Below are 16,649 nucleotides of genomic sequence, written 5' to 3'. Positions count from 1 at the left end.
CGCGTTTTTAACCGCTGAGTGGCACAGGAGTGAGAACTTTAGCTCCAGTGTTATTTAGATAAATAAATGAATCTCTTCAAAGTTCAAACTTGCCTATTTTGCCTATGAGGTAATATAAAGACTTCAGGTCCAAATAAAGCTTTTTATGTGAAGTCCTGTGGTTTTATTATTTGAACTGTGGTGTGTCACATGTCTCTGTCTCTGACAGGAAGTAAGATAGCACGAGCTTACCGACGCCACAAAGACATCCCCAATCATCTCCAGGCTGTCCCAGTCCGCCACACGGCTCGCCAGGGCGATCTGGAACAGGAAGTGGCACTGCAGGATTTCACGCACGCGATAGAAAGTCATCTTCAGTTTCCTGTCACTCAGCAGTCTGGGCTCGATCTGCGACAGGGGCTTCTCGTATTGCTGATGAAGGAGACAATACAAACTGTAATAAGATGCACTTAAGAACCAAAGCGCCAATCACCGCAGCTGTACTCGCATACCTCTAAAATCCTCTTCAGAGAATCGAGATAATTCTTCTCGCTCTCCAAAATAGATCCCAGGATGCATCTTCTGACCAGCTGTGGATCAAACAGATGTTTCCTTCACCAGCGAATTCACAGAGTTAAGCATAACTGGATTAGGTTAAAGTTGGGAAAATACAAACCTGCTGCTGTGACAGAGCCTCTGGTGCTGGACACAGCACTGGCTCAACATTAAAACAGTCCACCTCAATGAAGAGTCCAGACTCCTCATCCTCAAAACAGGCCGACTTCTCTAAAAGATCAGAAACAACAGGAAGTAAAGCACTAAAGTCCAGCTGAAGAGTAAAAAACTATGACTCAGCTTCCTAGTAGATGCAGTGACCACATTTACAAGATTTTCAGAAAACTTGACCTCTGACCCCTGACCTTGAGGCTGAGCTCACTGAGATTTGGACTCAATATCAATTTGAAAATCGTAGGTGATCGTGTATTTTAGTGTAATTTAAGCAGCACATACCCTGACAGAAAGACTTGGTTTTGATGAAGGAGCGTCCCTTCTTTACTGCAGCTTTGGTTTTCTCGAGTCCGTCTTTGGTCCCTTCCTTTGCAGCCTTCACCAGCTTTTGCATCTTTGATGAGACAGAATGCACCATTACTAAGATTTTAAGAGTAACACAAAGTCCTTTTTAGTCCAGGTTTAGTTTAGTCTGTCTAAACCTACGGCTAAAGAACAGCTGAACCGATCTACCCAGAACAGGAGCAGTGTTAGAGGAGGGATGAACAGAATGCGTAACACAAGACGACAGAAGAGCAGAGGCGACCACAGGAGACAGAAACTGGGACATCAGCTAAAAGCAACGTGGTGCTTTTAAGAACATAATGCAAGATCGAGGTTTAAATGTCACAGACGTCGCAGTCTGTATAATGCAGCACAAAGGCTCAAATGCTTGGAAGACACTGTTGCTGGTGTCTCAGTTTGCTGAAGAATAAACACATGTTACTTTAAAATGTGTCCTTTCGGACGTCGGACGCATGAACATTCAATGAGACAGGTCGACGTGGCAGAAAGGGATGCAAAGGAACTGCTCGCACTCCCACCATCACCACCACCACAAGTTCATTCACGTCAGAGCAGGATGAAGGTACCAAGTCAGAAGCAGGACGCCCAGAGTGGAGTTAGCCAGACTGAGTGAAGGGCTGGGACTACTTTATCTAGTACAAACACATGAGGTGAGCCTCAGCCAGTTTACCTTCTGCTCGTGTTTCTGTTTTAACTGCTGCAGCTCTACCGTTCCCACTGTGTTTGCCATTAGATCTTTCATCTTTTTCTCATAGTGTTCTTTCAAGCGTGTCAGATCTTGAGAGAGCTAAACAAAAGCAAAGCAAGCGTTACTGGTTACACGGTCCGGGAATGAGTCCCACCACGTTCGTGTCGACGTGATGGTTTTTTAAATAAAGTGATTTTGAAGTGTCAAAACCACGAGGCAAATCATCACAGAGTGCAGGAAGACGACTAGCAGAAGTGAATGGGCTGCATCGAATGCACGAGTGTGCATCGCTGTACACTGGAAAGAATAAGCACAATAAAAAAGACACTTTCATAAACTGTATGAAAGACACACTGCGTTATCCCCGCTATCCTGAGCTGCATTTTTAACGGGCTTTTAACGGGGAATAGAAAGGTCATCCTTATACACACATGAGTCTTCCTCTGGGGCGGCTTCCCTCTCATGAAGGCGTGGGGCAGGCCATTCTCAGGCCGACCTTCCCCGTCGCTGGCTTCGTCGTAGCTTTCAAACTCGCTAGAGCTCCAGCCATTGTCGAGGGAGCTGTTACAGCCGCCCTCCTCGCCGAGCTCCACATCGTCGTAGATCATCTCATCTGGATCTGTTCGAATGAGAGCGACTCGCAGTGATACTCAGAAATACTACAGTCTGGCTATGACCTTAAATTGAAGTGTCATGATGCAGACGAACACGTGAGAAGTCCCAAGCTTCACTGAACGCAACACTCATCTCATCAAAATATCTAATTAGCATTGATTAGGAACATTAAAGTCAATAAACAAGTCAAACAGAAGTTTTTGAGCCTAAATAAGTCAAACGGAAATTTTTATACGAGTACGAGAAGAAAGAAGCGAAAGTGGACGGGATCAAAAAGAGGAAGCTTGAAACTGAATGTGTGGAATGAGAAAATTAAAGAATAGTTTACAAACCTGTGTTGGAGTCGGAGTTTTCTCTGGGCACATCATCATAAATCACCTCATGTGGATCTGAAAAAACACGTGCACAGGTTTTACACACCACGTAACCGATCCAGCAACGCCACAGCCAGGATGTGATGCGGCGAGAGAGCTAGAAGACAGGCAAACACAAGGCTGTGCTTCCTCAAACGAACGGGGAAGGAAGTCTCTGGGAATTCAGTTGTTTCAAAAGAACATTTTAAAAAGATGATAGCACCCTGCGGGCATGTCGTGACTGCGCAGAGAGATGACACCACAGCAGCACTGCGGTAACTTTGACCTTACTTGGAATTGTTTCCTTACTTTCCATCCATGCGGTGTTGGCTGGATCTGATGCCCATTTTGCCAAAGCATCCTCTTCTCTGATAGGTGGATACTCTTCACTGAAAACACTTAGAGAACACATAAAAACACATTTTTAATGTAACATGTCCCCGATGTTGCGGTCGATGCGCTCAGTGACGAGCACAAACGGGTCGTATGTGACTCACCTGTCAGCTGAGGTGTTCCCAGTCCCAGCCAGCATCACTGCAGGGAAGAACGAACTATGGTGTGAATTCTGCAGGAATTATTTTTCCGAATCAAACATTCCAAACAGCACACTGCACATCACAGAACTGCAAAGCTTTTCCACACGTGCCACCAGGGGTCACTGATAATTCCACGGATAATTTAACCTGGATATGCTTTAGTGTAAATGTGCTTCCACAAAACTTCATCTGACATATGTGTCTAATTGAAATTCCTTCTGCATGCTTCTGTTTTCCTTGGAAGATGTCATAACTTCAGCAAAAGGCCCGTACTATGTGCATTCATCACAAAACTGCACAAATGAATATGATGGTTGCACTCTGTGGCTTTGTAACATCTAAAAAGCACAAGTATTTCAACATGGTGTGACCTTGCTTAGATAATTACAGTGTAATTAGGCTCCTGGGACTGCCAGACCACAAGCTTGGGCTCAGTTACTGCAAGATTTTAGGGAAACCGGAAAATCCTTACGGCCAGCACAGATCTTAGGGGAGGGCTAAATTTAGTCCCTACTTCCTTGTGGCAAGGCTTTAGGAAAAACAAGAGAAAGAAAGGACGGGGGGATAGCAGCAGCCGGGACAGCGTTTACGTGTCCTAGCTGTGCATCCGTGAGTGAGAGCAGGGAAAAAGAAAAGTAGGGATTTAAAAACAGCTTCACTGCTAGGGAAGATTGGGTTATGGATATAATTTGATAAACATTTGCTTTAACTCGGAAACATTTGCTCTTAATTTAGCAGCGTTTATTAAAGTCTCCTCCGGGTTTCCCCTGGTGCTTGTTTCATTTACCATCTTCATCCACGGAGAGGTGTCGAATGATGACAGGCGTGGTGTAAGCTGGGGTGATGAGCGGTACTCCAGAGGGGGTCGCATAGCCACACGGCACAGGCACCGAGTATCCTGAGGCGATGCCAGCAGGGCTGCCGGGAGGATCCTGGCCTTCTGCCTCTCGTTCTTTGGGCTCCGTGGGCGAGGGGGTGGGAGAGGCGGGTCCATGCTGCTGGTCAAGCTGCTGCTGCTGGAAGGAAGTGATGTCAATCACAGAGTAGGGGTTGACTTTGCCCTGGGAGGAGGAACCGGGGGCGACGTGTGGAGCGTGAGCGCTGCTGACGGATACTTTCTGGCCTTCACTGACTGCTGAGGGAAAGATCATGCAGTCAGCTGACACAGTTACAAATATAGTTACATTTAGACAAAGATGGCCTCAAATTATTACATTTATTTGACTATATGAACTCGACTACAGCACACATTAGAAATGAGCATTTAAAAAGTTTTTAATGAATTAAATCTTACTTTTTCAGAGCTGTCAGATCATTTTGGTATCTCTCAGTTGTTCATATAAACATTATTCATTATTTAAATACTCGGTTAGACCCATTTCTCCTTCAGATCTCCTTCAGAGATTCATGGCCACCACATCCCATAGGAGCTCTACTGGATTCAGATCTGGTGACTGAGGAGTCCATGTGACTACGGTGAACTCATCGTCATGTTCAAGAAACCAGTTTGAGACGATCTGAGCTTTGAGACATGATGTGGTATCTGTGCTCACAAAGGCATGGCCATGATCTACACTCTGGTAAGATGTGGTGTTCAGACGATGCACGTTTGGCACGACGGGGCCCAAAGTGTGCCAAGAAAATTTCCCCCAGCCGCTCATACAAGCCAGGATGGATCCATGCTTTCATTAGATTTCCTGTTCTGAAAGTCACAGCAGACATGGAGACTCATCAGAACAGGAAATCTTTTATTGGTGAGCCTGTGTGAACGGTAGCCTCAGTTTCCTGTCCTTAGCTGACAGGAGAGCCACCCGGTGTGTCCTTCTGTAGCCCATCTGCTTGGAGGTTTGACGTGTTGTAGTTTCAGAGATGCTCTTCTGCATACCTCGGGTATAATGAGTAGTTATTTGTGGTTACCACTGCCTTCCTATCAGCTCGAGGCAGTCTGGCCTCTCCTCTGACCTCTGGAATCAACAAAGCTTTTTCTCTACTTACAGAGGAGCAGCTGAGGCTCAGGAGGGAGAGCAGGTCGTTTACTATGAAGGGCTGGTGGTTTGAGCCATAGTTCATCCAGTCTGCACGTCAAAATGTCCTTGGGCAAGATAGTGAACCCAGAGCTGCCCACGATGCATCGGTTAGATTAGTAAAAAAGCACTTTGAGCACTCACAGTATGAAAGTCCTGTGTTTCCATTAAACTTCTGCTCACTGGACATTTGCTATTTCCTATTTGACTGTTGTTGTGATTTGGTGCTATTTTTATGCAGCTTTGGTTAAAACTGCAGTGGCATTGTGCAGCAGTCAGCAGTGCTGAAAGAGTAAATATGAAAACCTGAATGGAGGAACATCACGTAGCGTCCACGCTAAAAGACCTCTGCATGTATGTGGATCTTACATCTCTCACGAGTGCAAACGATGCTCAAAAGCTGAAGTGCCATCATATTTCAGAATGACTGAGAATAAACAGAGCCCAGCCCGACCGCTGCTGCTGTCATGCCTTTCAGTGATAAAAGCCAGAACATCTCCAGCTACAGGCAGCCAGATATACAAGGTGTCACCAGAGAGACAGACTGCCCCACTTTACGATCTCACTCGCGCTGGAGCTGAAGGGGCGTGAGCAGAGCCAGATAAGGTACGCACAACATAACAGTGCAATGCAGAGAATCTTTGTCACTGCCAAAAAACAAAACACATACTCGAGGCATTGTGTGCACTTAACTGATTTGCAAACACAACTTTAGTTGGAAGGACTCTCCGTCCTAAGGAAAGCCCAGCACTTCTGGACCGCATACCTGTTGTTGCAGGATGTGTCTCTGTGTCATCATCCAGAGGAGGGAGCGGAGGTGGAGGCGGTGGTAAATCATTCTCCCTGTCATCAGTCCCCTCAGCAGCAGATGTCCCTTCAGCTTCTGCTGCTGCACCACCTGCTGTGGCAACTGTTCCATCTGCTGATGATGGAGCTGCGGACGAAGGCACTGGGGGGTCCGCAGTGGGGAGGAGGTCCGAGCGTTGCCTGTTCACAGTGCTGTCCTTGTTCTGATCCCTGCTGACGGGGAGCACGGGCGGCGGGGAGGCAGCCTCGGGGATGTCGTCAAAATCGAAGGGTTCCCCCTCATCTTCATCTGCAAAAGAGATGTCACCTGCCAACACTGGACAGGTTCCAGATGTGCCAGGTGTTGGATTTTAGTTAGATTCAGAGAATACTAGATATCACTTTATTATCTTATAGTGTAATGCAAAACTCTGAGGTGACAGACACACTAATCATGAGTTTACCAGTGTCAGCTAAACACTTTTTGACTGCATGATAATAGTAATAATACTTAAAGTGCTGCTTTAACATCTGTAGCATCATGGGTGGTGCTGGAGCTCTGAAAAAGAGGCTGAGGACACCGACAGATACGCTCTGGGTGGCATTTGAAATCTGCAGGACTGAGCCACATACAGACGTCTAATTAAGGGTGGGATCTACTTTATTGCACAAGCTTTGGCATCGGGGATTGGCACCGAAGCAGCACATGCACTGGGTTTACAGCAAAAACAAACTGGGGGGTTACAACGCACAGCTAGCATTCAAAGGCACTCACATCAGAGCGCTCAGCTGACAGGAGACAGGAAGGGAACTACAAATATCTTTCCAGTTTCCACACTGCAATTAGGCCAGCAGGAAAGAGAGCTGTTACTCCCCAACAGCCAGGACTACAGCCCGAGTTTGTGGATTATTCCTGATCTGATGAAGTGAAGGAAGAGTGGGCCAAAGGTTTAGGAATGCACAGGCTCAGCCTTCATTAGCAGGCTTCAGCTCTAGCATGGCTACAGACAGTATGTGGGATCGCAGTAAAAAAAAGAGTATTTTTATTTCAGAACTCAGTGCTGGTGAAGATACGAGGTAATACTATAAATAGGCTTTACAGAGCCTGTATGGGGCTCTGCTTCTATCACAGCCAACATGGTGAAGGGTTTCTGAGAATCATATTTTCTCCCACTATCACAGTTTCTCTCAAATACCACAGATTCTTTGTGATCACTCACACATCACAGCCAGCACGGCTCCGTTCACTCCCAGTCTAGAGTTTGATTTTCGGTCTCATATCCTGAACGGGGTCCCAAAGAAAACAGAGCACGGTCTCCTGCGTGAGGCCCCCCCCCGATCGCACCAGAGGCCGAAATAGCTCAGCTGGGAGAGCGTTAGACTGAAGATCTGAAGGTCCCTGGTTCGATCCCGGGTTTCGGCACTACCATAGTTTTTATTCTTTGCTGCCATGTTGGAATTCCCAACATTTAGACGTACTGTATAGTTGTTGCTTACACACAGTCACCATCTAATTAACCACATTCACCTCCAGGCTAGTGGCCAGCTAACTTTGGTGTGCACAGCTGTAAATCACCTCAGGCTCTCGCAGGTAGTCGTTCCACCTCCTCAGTGTGAGAGAGAACAGCCTGTGATTAATGTTCACCCTCAACTTTGTCGTAACCATCTCCACCCACGGCTGATGGTTCAAGACAACAGAAGTGCAAAGAGCAAGCATGGGAACAGAGATGCTATCTGACTGTTTCCATCATGGAGTGATGAACTCTGTGAGACGCCGTGATAAGGCACGGACAGCCTTCGGAAACACTGGAAAGTAGGATGCATGTTCACATGCTAATAACTGCACTAATCTGCACTTTGGTGAAACACTCGACCGTGTCAGAGCTCGTTTGATTGGATTTTGCCAGAGCTGGCCATTCAATAGTACCTCTGTAACTGTGGGCCGAGGAGGTCATTGATAGCTGGCTCGGTGAGTGGGTGTGCATGTCAGAACAGATTACTTACAGACTGTGCACACACACATGTGATCATCATCTACTTTCAGCTCTTTAAGGGAAATAAAATCTCCACTTTGAAGAGTTTCTTTCAACTTTGTAGTCTTATAAAAACGCAAATTTTAAGATGTAGATATAGATATATGGAGATGTAGATATATATGCAAATGTGGCAAGGAGGCGAGCTGTTCACGCTGACAATATGGATGTTGTTCTGAGGACCCCTCAGCTCCATAGAGGTCTGCTTAAATGACTCACTGCTTCTGTTTCGCCCCAGCAACAAAGTGAGCGAGCGGCCAGCTGGAGACGAAGGATTTCTCTGGCCTGCGTCTGCCCCGGAGGCTTTGTGTGCCTGTGTGCGCGCTGCTGCATCAGTATTCTGCCTCATACTGAAGCACATTGTGTGCTATTCACAGTCGCGCAGCACATTTTACTCTTCTTACTCCCTCATTCCTCCGCCCACGCACGCTACAGCGGTGGATGAGCGGAGGAGAGGAATCTGCGCTGTTGACTCGAGCTGCACAGCTTCAGCAACCTCTGAGAAAATCATCTAACCTTACAATGACCTGCAGAGGTGATCAGCTGACCAACACCTGTAACCTCTGTGAAACAAAGTTTCCTCGTTTTGGTTAAAGTGGACGTTTTGATTCACTTTCTGTCATACATATATACATTTATAAACTACGACAGCTGTGGAATGTTTTAATGATCCCTGTGACCCAAGCTTCTTTTTTTCCTCGTTGGATTTGGATGATGTCAAAGAGAAAAGATATCCTTCATATGGTGACTACAGAAGCCCCACCCACCTGCCTTTCAAACTATCTGCTCACAGAATAGAATAGCCCGTCTATTGTCATTGTACATGTACAATGACATTGTGAGGGACAGCCAATCACAAAAGAGCTAAATGAGACGGTGGTCTTTCAGGAAGAGGTGCTAAAAGGAAGTGGATGATTCTTAAACTCGGCTCTCTTCCTCAGTGTGTCCATTGTCCTGTCTCTCATCTCTCCTCCCTCCTCTCACCCTAAACGGCTGCAGGAGATGGCCCCGCCCCTCCCTGAGCCTGGTTCTATCTGTTAAAATGGAGTTTTTCCTTCCCACAGTCACCGAATGCTTGCTCATAGAGAGTTTCGATTGCTGAGGTTTTATTGTAGGGCCTGTTGAACTGACTGACCAACTGAGCTAACCGGCCCATGAAAACAACACTTTCCACCATGTTTACCAGTTTAATGCATCGAGGAAGCGGACACATGCAAATCACATATGAAGGACGAGGATTTGTTGACTTTACTTTCAGGAGGCGGGGGAGGAAAGTCTTCCATGTCCATGCTTACTGCTCTTCTCCTGCTAAAGCTCTTCAGACATCAGCACGCAGAGGATCAGTTACACCAACGCACATTCCTACAGGAGGAAAGGACAAATGTCATTACAGTCAGCTTAAGGAGGCTCATACAACATTTTTCCAGAAAAAAGAGACTGAGTTTGGCATTTCTAGGTCAGCATATGTGAGCCAGTCGGTCCACAAAAGACCAAGCACTTGTTATTCAATGTTACTTAATCAAAGCGGCAGACAGCAGCGTGGCTGTGTTGTCACGGTCTGCTACCTTTTGTATCCACATCTGATTCTGAACCAAAGCTAATTCAGACAAATGAAGAGTGAGTGAAAACAAAGGAAACACTTGTAAAGCACCCGGGGAGCGCTGACGCCGGCGTGTGTTTACGTGTGCCCGACATTCTCATATGCTAATGCTGCGTGTGTGTGTGCGATGTCATGGTATACACAGCCTGTGCTACCATTGTAATGGACAGATACACCCTGCTGCGTGTCCACGAGGAAAACAGAGGCTGTGGAGCTTTGCAGCTAAAGCAAAGTTCATGCAAAGCAGGATTAGATTTGAACTCATTTCTCTGGTTTCAAATACATTCAGAATGCATTACGTGAGTCGACTATCAAAAACTCACTTTAACGCTCCAGGATGTGAAATATGTGCTGCTGTAAATTAAAACCCAGGCAGGTTATCATGCAGAGGCAGAGGTCAGTGTGGCACTTCTGTCTCAAATAGCAATTATCAACCACACATTTTGGTCCTTATTAGCATGCTGAGGCAGGAGACCTTTGGACCTGCATGAACATGAGAGACATTACATTCCTCAGCAGCACAGGGTTCCTGTGTGATGTGCAGCTTTTATCCAGAGGTGACAGCTTCTGTCAAATGTCTCTACAAACGAAGCTGCGCTATTTACCTTCAGCTCACTACTGTGCACAAGGACAGATGACAGTGTGGTGACATCATGCTGTGGCATAAAGCAGGCATTGTAGCGCTGTGTGTGCACCATTCTCTATCCATGCAATCTCCACAGCCAGCGTAGGTTCACAGCAGTCTGCTTCTGACTAAGACAAACGTGCAGCACAGCAGAACAGAAGACAAGAAGGATAAGTCATTCTGACTCTCAAAGCTTGTTTTGTCTACAAATAATGTGAAGCCCTCTCGTCTTTGTCCTCCACTCTATTCACTGGGCACAAGGCCAGGAGAGAGGATCTGTCTGCTACGGCTAACAGTGCTAACACAGACAGGTAGGCTGCACCGAGCCTGAGGAGGCCGTAGCCTTCACAATGGAGTACAAAGACAGGCAGACGCAGCTACAGCATTAAAATATCTTACATCTGTCAGTCAGGCCTTCTTTAGGCTCTACTGTGCTGAAGAACAGTGATATATAATATTTATGTTTTATCTTTTTTAATGATCATGATATGATATATTTTTCTTAGACTGAATAAAATCATATTGGCAACTGTCACTCGTGTAATCTCAGTGAAAATTAAAAATCCAGTGTGATCAAACTGAAAACAACTAAAACTCTGAATCTTTATTTTTATTCCTTTGGTTCGTACTCGGGTTTCCTTCTTAGTTTCGTGAGTCAGCTGTAACTGCTGTGAGCAGGTAACTACACGACAAACACGCTCGTAACTCGGCTGACACATTTTAAAGAGAGGAGCTGTCAGCCGAAGCCAAACAGAAGCTTCAAAGAGTGACTCATCTCTCCCGTTAAACACATTGTTTGAGGTTTAGGAAAGCAGGAAAAGGATGGAGGGCAGAGGAAAGGGACTGAAACGTGTTCTTCTTCCCCCAAAGGCACTAAAGACAAAAAGTAGACTGGTTAAAAAAAAACTGGTTACTGAAACACTTTCGTTTCTCGCGTTTCTGTTTATTTGTAATATGTGTGAGTGAAGCTGATCTTTTCTCGGTCAGCCTGCAGATTCCTGCATTCCTCCCTGCTCCTGTAATTACTCCCAGTTTGGTCTTTCTGCTTGCTTTTGGAGGAAAACTAAACACATTTCCAAATAACACCCTGCACTGCTTGCGGTGTAGCGTGACTTCAAATGCGGTCTTCACCAAACAAGCACCTGTCTCACCCGTGAAGATGACCTGTAGCACAAACACAACATGACATCTGCAGCTTCGGTCACCAGCTTTGGACTGAGCCACACAGCTGAGTGTGCGTATCTCACAAGCCCTCGCTGAGAGGCCAAATACAGTCACAGTAATTAATTTTTAATTGTACTGCTAATCTATTTGGTGTTTAATTAAAAGGCAGTGCATTGCTGGCTTATCTTGGAGCAGTGATTTAAGACAGAGTGGAAGACAGCAGAAAAGGTAAAATCCTCTCCACAGTTGATGATACACTCAGCTGAGCGTGTCATTACATGCTGGGGTGGCTGAGCAATGCTGCGCAGACAGGAAAACAGTCATATGGCTTACAGCGTAATGCAGACAATTTGCTCACCTGTGTGCTCCTAATAACCTGCACATGCTACATAACAAACAGCACGTATGTTGCAGACAGCAGAAGCCCGAGTGTAGAGGATCGACTGTGACCCGTGTTGAGTCAGACAGAAACACGTCAGCTGTCTTTGTCTTAATTTTAAAATTACATTTCTATTAAATCGTGTTTCAAACATGTGAAACTTATAATCTTATTAATTGAAGCCACACCCGACCCGTGTCCATAGATGGGGCAGGGTTTCTGTAACCTTATCATGAGTCCGACTGAGCAGACTTGCATTTAAGATGATGCTTTTAAACACAGATTTATTATAAAAAGCCACTAACCCAAACACAGAGACCAATCAAAAATGTGCGATGCTGAGAGCTCGACTCGGCAAGAGGTTTGCAGCCGAGTCTTCTAGTGCGCACTTAAAGACAAGTGGCATTCCACACACGAGCTGAAAGTCATAAACAAAGCCTCGGGGGAGCGGGTGCTGGGAGAGACAGGCGCTACGGGTGTCTGAGCTTTGCTCTGCAGCTCTGGGCAGAGCATCCTTCTGTTCGGATTACTGAACACAAGATCCCAGGCCTGCAAAGAGAGGCCCAGCAGTCTTAACAAAGTACTCTGAGATGATCGTGGGGACGTTCAGGGCGCTGCAGCATGCTGTTCATAATCAGAATTCAAGAGTAACAGCATTGTTAAAAGGATGCTTCTGCTTCTCACAGGTATTACAGATCACTCTCATTAACACAGCTTACTTATACTTTGAACCCCGCAGTAAAAAACAAAGTGATGAGCATCCAGTAGTTGGCAACTGTGTCGGCTTAGAGCACCGGGGTTCACACAGCATGTGGGGCTCGACATCACCACCCACTCCAACCACAAACTTGGAGGGCGTAAGAGCCGAGTTACAAAAGAGAGAATCCTGACTGCAGGCAAGTTGAAAACTCGGATCAGAGTTTATATCACAGGCACATATATCACTGCTGCTCACATGGCCCACCGTTTACTCCTCTCCTATGAATACAACCTCTCCTCACAGCACTGCAGGATAAAACCCACACAGAACACAAGAAGATAAGTCTGGTAATCCCCGTCAGCTACCACTTATAATTATAAATGCAGCGGCAGTCGATTGTAGGGAGTACACTTCAATAATCAGATGCACGGGGCTGCAGGACTTTCATCTGATTACAGACATGATTTATTGGGCTTGCCATAATGATGCATTACCCTACCATACAGTATGTATGAAGCGGTCTTTTGCAGGCCTGACTTACAGGCAGATTCTGTTTTTAATAATACAAAAAGCAAACACTGACATGGCCCTGCCAGCCTGGGAATCACTGAGCAAAATAAAAGACTGCATTATATTTCAAACGTGGTGTCCATTTGAAGACAGAGACCGTAAAGTCTTGGCTGTCACTCGTAACTGGTCTCCACCCACCCAGCGAGCCACACCAAAGCTCCGAGAAGCCAACATGTCACCAGAAACACACGATTTAGTGAGCGGTGATGAGCAGCCACTCTAAGGCGCTTTTGTTAACTGGCTGCATTTCAGCTCTGAAGGAATTTTAATGTGAATAGAGGAGCTCAATCAGATTACAATAAATGACCACAGGAAACCACACCACTCCTGATCATCAGTGGGCTATGCATGGACTTGAAAAGGGTGGAAACAGTTCCCAAAGCCAAGAATATGAGTGACTCTTAGCTTTACTCATCCCTGGGCAGCTACGCATGCAGTCCACAGAGTCCTGAGCTACAGCTCATCTCACAAAGCACGGTGCTATCGCACAAAGCAAGGTAAATTCCCACGTTCCCAGCTCCCTAACAAGCCAGCGCTGTGTCAGTTTCTCTCATCCACCTGCACGACAGCAGCGGCCTTTCTTTCCCAGCTGTTGGCGAGCTATGCTGCTAATCCATGTCCCATGTCGGTGGATGTTTGGCCGAGTGGTGGGTGGACAGTGACTCCATAACTGCCTTTCTAAAAATGAATGGTATGCTCCTCTGCACAACCATTGTGTACTCTGGCACCCCCGAGCTCAGTCATGGTAAACAGTAGCTGCTATTGGCAAAGCGGCGCTACAGGCTGCCCTGTCTTAACTAATTCCTGGTATTTCTCCATTAAAACGCACCTGTGTTCACAGACTGCTCCAAGCACAGGTGAGGACACTGAGGTCTGGCTGTGCTCTGTGTTCTCATGTTTGTGGCAAAACTGGCTGTGATCTATAGAAGCATCTTCATAAAGGATTCTACGTGATGTTCACGGCATTAAGTGACAGCAGGCAGTTTAAGCACAGTAAAAACAGCCCACACTGGTGGAGCTATTAAGCATCTGTATTTACAGGCAGGCTTCTCCAGTTATTTGCCAAACAAATTACCAGTGGAGACTCTTGTGTGCAAGCATGTGCATGTGTGACCCTTTCAAATCTTCCACCTCACCTCGTACTGGCTGATTGAACTGGACATGCACGACACTACACAACACGAGCAGTGATCAAAGCTTTCTTTGTATTTCAAACCATCTTTTAGAGAGCTACCAAAACTCGGAGGGTTCCTTGAGGAACTTGACTTTCGTAGTGCAGATAGGCGCCTACTAAACCTACCAAAGGCCAAACTGATGAATTAAACTGAGGTTTCACAGCCTGCTCAGACCGATCTTCCACTTGGCTGAAGCTGTGCAGGGCTGAGGAATGCTATGCATGACTACTTGGATTTGTAGTCGGCCGCTGCAGCTCTGATTTATTCAGTTATGAATGATTTTTAGGTGAGTGTCAACTCCACGGGTGGTGCAGTGTTTCAGTCCACATTTTTGTGTTCATAAAGCTGTTTGTTATCAGTGCTCGCAACCTCATCAAATCAGTCCTAAAACAGCAGTAAGATCAAAGTAAGAAGAAGAAATGTATGAAAATATTACACGGCAGGTCAAACCAGAGGAAACATGGTGGATTCTTAAACAAACACAGAGGAGAGTTTGTTGATATAATTTATGTTCTTAAAGCAGATCATTTCCGGATTAGGGTGCACTAATTGGCATAAATGCGCATAAAAGGCGCATTAGTGACTGTGTTATTGCAGGTATCTGACAGGGTTTGGCATCCTCTCCGTGGAAACTGACACGCCACGTTATAGCCAACATCTTCCAACACAGTTTCTGCTTCAGGCTCACATCACTGCTCACTTCACGTCACAGTTATCGGGACACATTTGTCAGGGATATTCAGAACTTTGTGAAAAACCTACAAATGACCTCAACTCACCGTTCTGTGACGTGCTCCCAGATGAATGACGTAATCCTTTCACAGCAAGCGTTAAACGTAAAACATTTCAGACTCCAGCACAACTTCAAACCTATCAAAACATCCACTTTTCGTCCTTCTTACTTCTCTCCCTTCGGTGCAAGCTGACTTCATCCATGAAAACCCTCTCACCCCCCCGTCTCAGACGCTGATTGGCCGCCACGGGGCCACTAGGGGCTCTGATTGGCTGTGTAGAACGCCAATCAAACCTCCGCCGTCTTCTCCGGTAGGATTTTATGGGCGAGAAGTTCGAGCAAAGAGGACACGTGACGTGTGAGGTGGCTCCCTCCGAAACAGCTGTCCGGAGATGATGTTGAAGGAAGTTTTTAGCTTATCCGTTAAAACCTGAACCGAAAACAACGAAGGAGGGCTTTTTGTCCCCGGGAGGCACCGATGTCCACGCTGATGAAGAGGCTGGACTGCTGCTTCACGCGTGTTTTACAGGAGCAGACAGATAAAGTTTGAATAACGAACTCTGTGCCTTTAATGCTGAAACTTTTTTTTTTCCTTAAAAAAAAAAAAAAGGTTTTTAATCACATTTTTTATTGATCCTTAAAAAACCCATTGACTTCTAGTTTCTCTGACCAGACTGAACTTTTTGTTTTCATGTCTTTAAAAAGAAGTAACGCAATAAGCAAAGTGACTCTTCAGATTTTAACAGATCTGTGTATGAGACAAACCTGCTGCAGCCCTGTGCTCGCTGTTTAGGGGGAAATCATCCTTAAATGTGCAAAAATGTGCAGACGGTTTATGGCAATGTCAAAAAAAAAAGTCTATTAAAAACTGGAGGTAATTATTCCTATTGCGCCACCTACAGGCAGATCCTCTGTTGCACATCTAAGATCTAAGATCCTCCTCTTTCGTTCTCCTCCCCCCTCAGCTCACACAGAGCTGAGGGACCCTCTTACTCCTGAAATGTAAGAAGGGGAGGGAACAGCCATCCAATAAAATCAGACATCCACCCCTTTGAGCAATCATCTTGAAGGGCTGCCAGTTAAATGTCACAGCTGCAGCACCTGTCTATCATTTTTTTGTTTAAAGCCTACATTACAGGTCCTTCGGTGCAACGTCACCCTCTGCTCTCCAGACCTGTGTGAACATGCCCCACTTACATGAATTTCTGGGTCACATGGAGGAGGATGGAGACAGGAGACAAAACAGAACAAAGAGACACAATAAACAAGAAAACACTTTATTTTGAAACTCGGTCGTTTAAATGAATGCATAGTCCAACATACATAACACAAAAGCTGTTTGTATATGGCAGTGAATCAACAGGGTATCTGTTCTCTAATTTTATAACCTGAATCCAACACGATCAGAGCTACAGTTAAATCAACATTTCCCTCTTTGTGAAGATTCAATTACTGAAGGCGTGAAAAGCAAAAGGTTTAAATCTACTGGACTGTGGCTTTGAAGCGTTTTCCACTTTATTTAACACACAGGCAGGAAAACATCTAACGAGGGCTTCACTTGTTTGCTGGGCAGCTTTTGTGCAGGCCGAGCCACAGGTGTTAATGTGCATGCTGT

General features: G+C 45.8%; 1 protein-coding gene and 1 non-coding gene across 7 annotated transcripts in view; one reads left to right on the top strand and one right to left on the bottom strand.

The window, feature by feature from the left end:
* Positions 1–15,269, bottom strand: part of arhgef10 (Rho guanine nucleotide exchange factor (GEF) 10) — a 40,560-nt gene extending 25,291 nt beyond the window's left edge. For 2 of the 6 annotated variants that reach the window (XM_025901138.1, XM_005477675.4), the window contains exons 1-13: positions 15,081–15,265; positions 9,341–9,450; positions 6,036–6,392; positions 4,033–4,380; positions 3,207–3,243; positions 3,019–3,107; positions 2,689–2,745; positions 2,173–2,360; positions 1,724–1,840; positions 991–1,102; positions 656–765; positions 492–569; positions 232–411 (exon numbers count right to left, since the gene is read on the bottom strand). In XM_025901138.1, the coding sequence (XP_025756923.1) occupies positions 232–411; positions 492–569; positions 656–765; positions 991–1,102; positions 1,724–1,840; positions 2,173–2,360; positions 2,689–2,745; positions 3,019–3,107; positions 3,207–3,243; positions 4,033–4,380; positions 6,036–6,392; positions 9,341–9,377 (1,710 nt within the window). In that variant the 5' untranslated portion in view covers positions 9,378–9,450; positions 15,081–15,265. Of the gene's footprint in view, positions 1–231; positions 412–491; positions 570–655; positions 766–990; positions 1,103–1,723; positions 1,841–2,172; positions 2,361–2,688; positions 2,746–3,018; positions 3,108–3,206; positions 3,244–4,032; positions 4,381–6,035; positions 6,393–9,340; positions 9,451–10,293; positions 10,442–15,080 lie in introns of all 6 variants that reach the window. The other 4 variants (XM_005477676.4, XM_019348779.2, XM_005477677.4 and 1 more) reach the window with 4 other exon arrangements.
* trnaf-gaa (transfer RNA phenylalanine (anticodon GAA)) lies at positions 7,406–7,478 on the top strand. Its single transcript has one exon. It is a non-coding gene; the product is annotated as a tRNA-Phe (tRNA).
* Positions 15,270–16,649: the final 1,380 nt, after the last annotated feature.

This window comes from Oreochromis niloticus, linkage group LG19 (genome assembly GCF_001858045.2).
Source record: "Oreochromis niloticus isolate F11D_XX linkage group LG19, O_niloticus_UMD_NMBU, whole genome shotgun sequence".
Lineage (NCBI taxonomy): Eukaryota > Metazoa > Chordata > Actinopteri > Cichliformes > Cichlidae > Oreochromis > Oreochromis niloticus.
The sequence above is the reverse complement of the archived record's forward strand: the minus strand, read 5'-3'. Positions and strand labels throughout refer to the sequence as shown.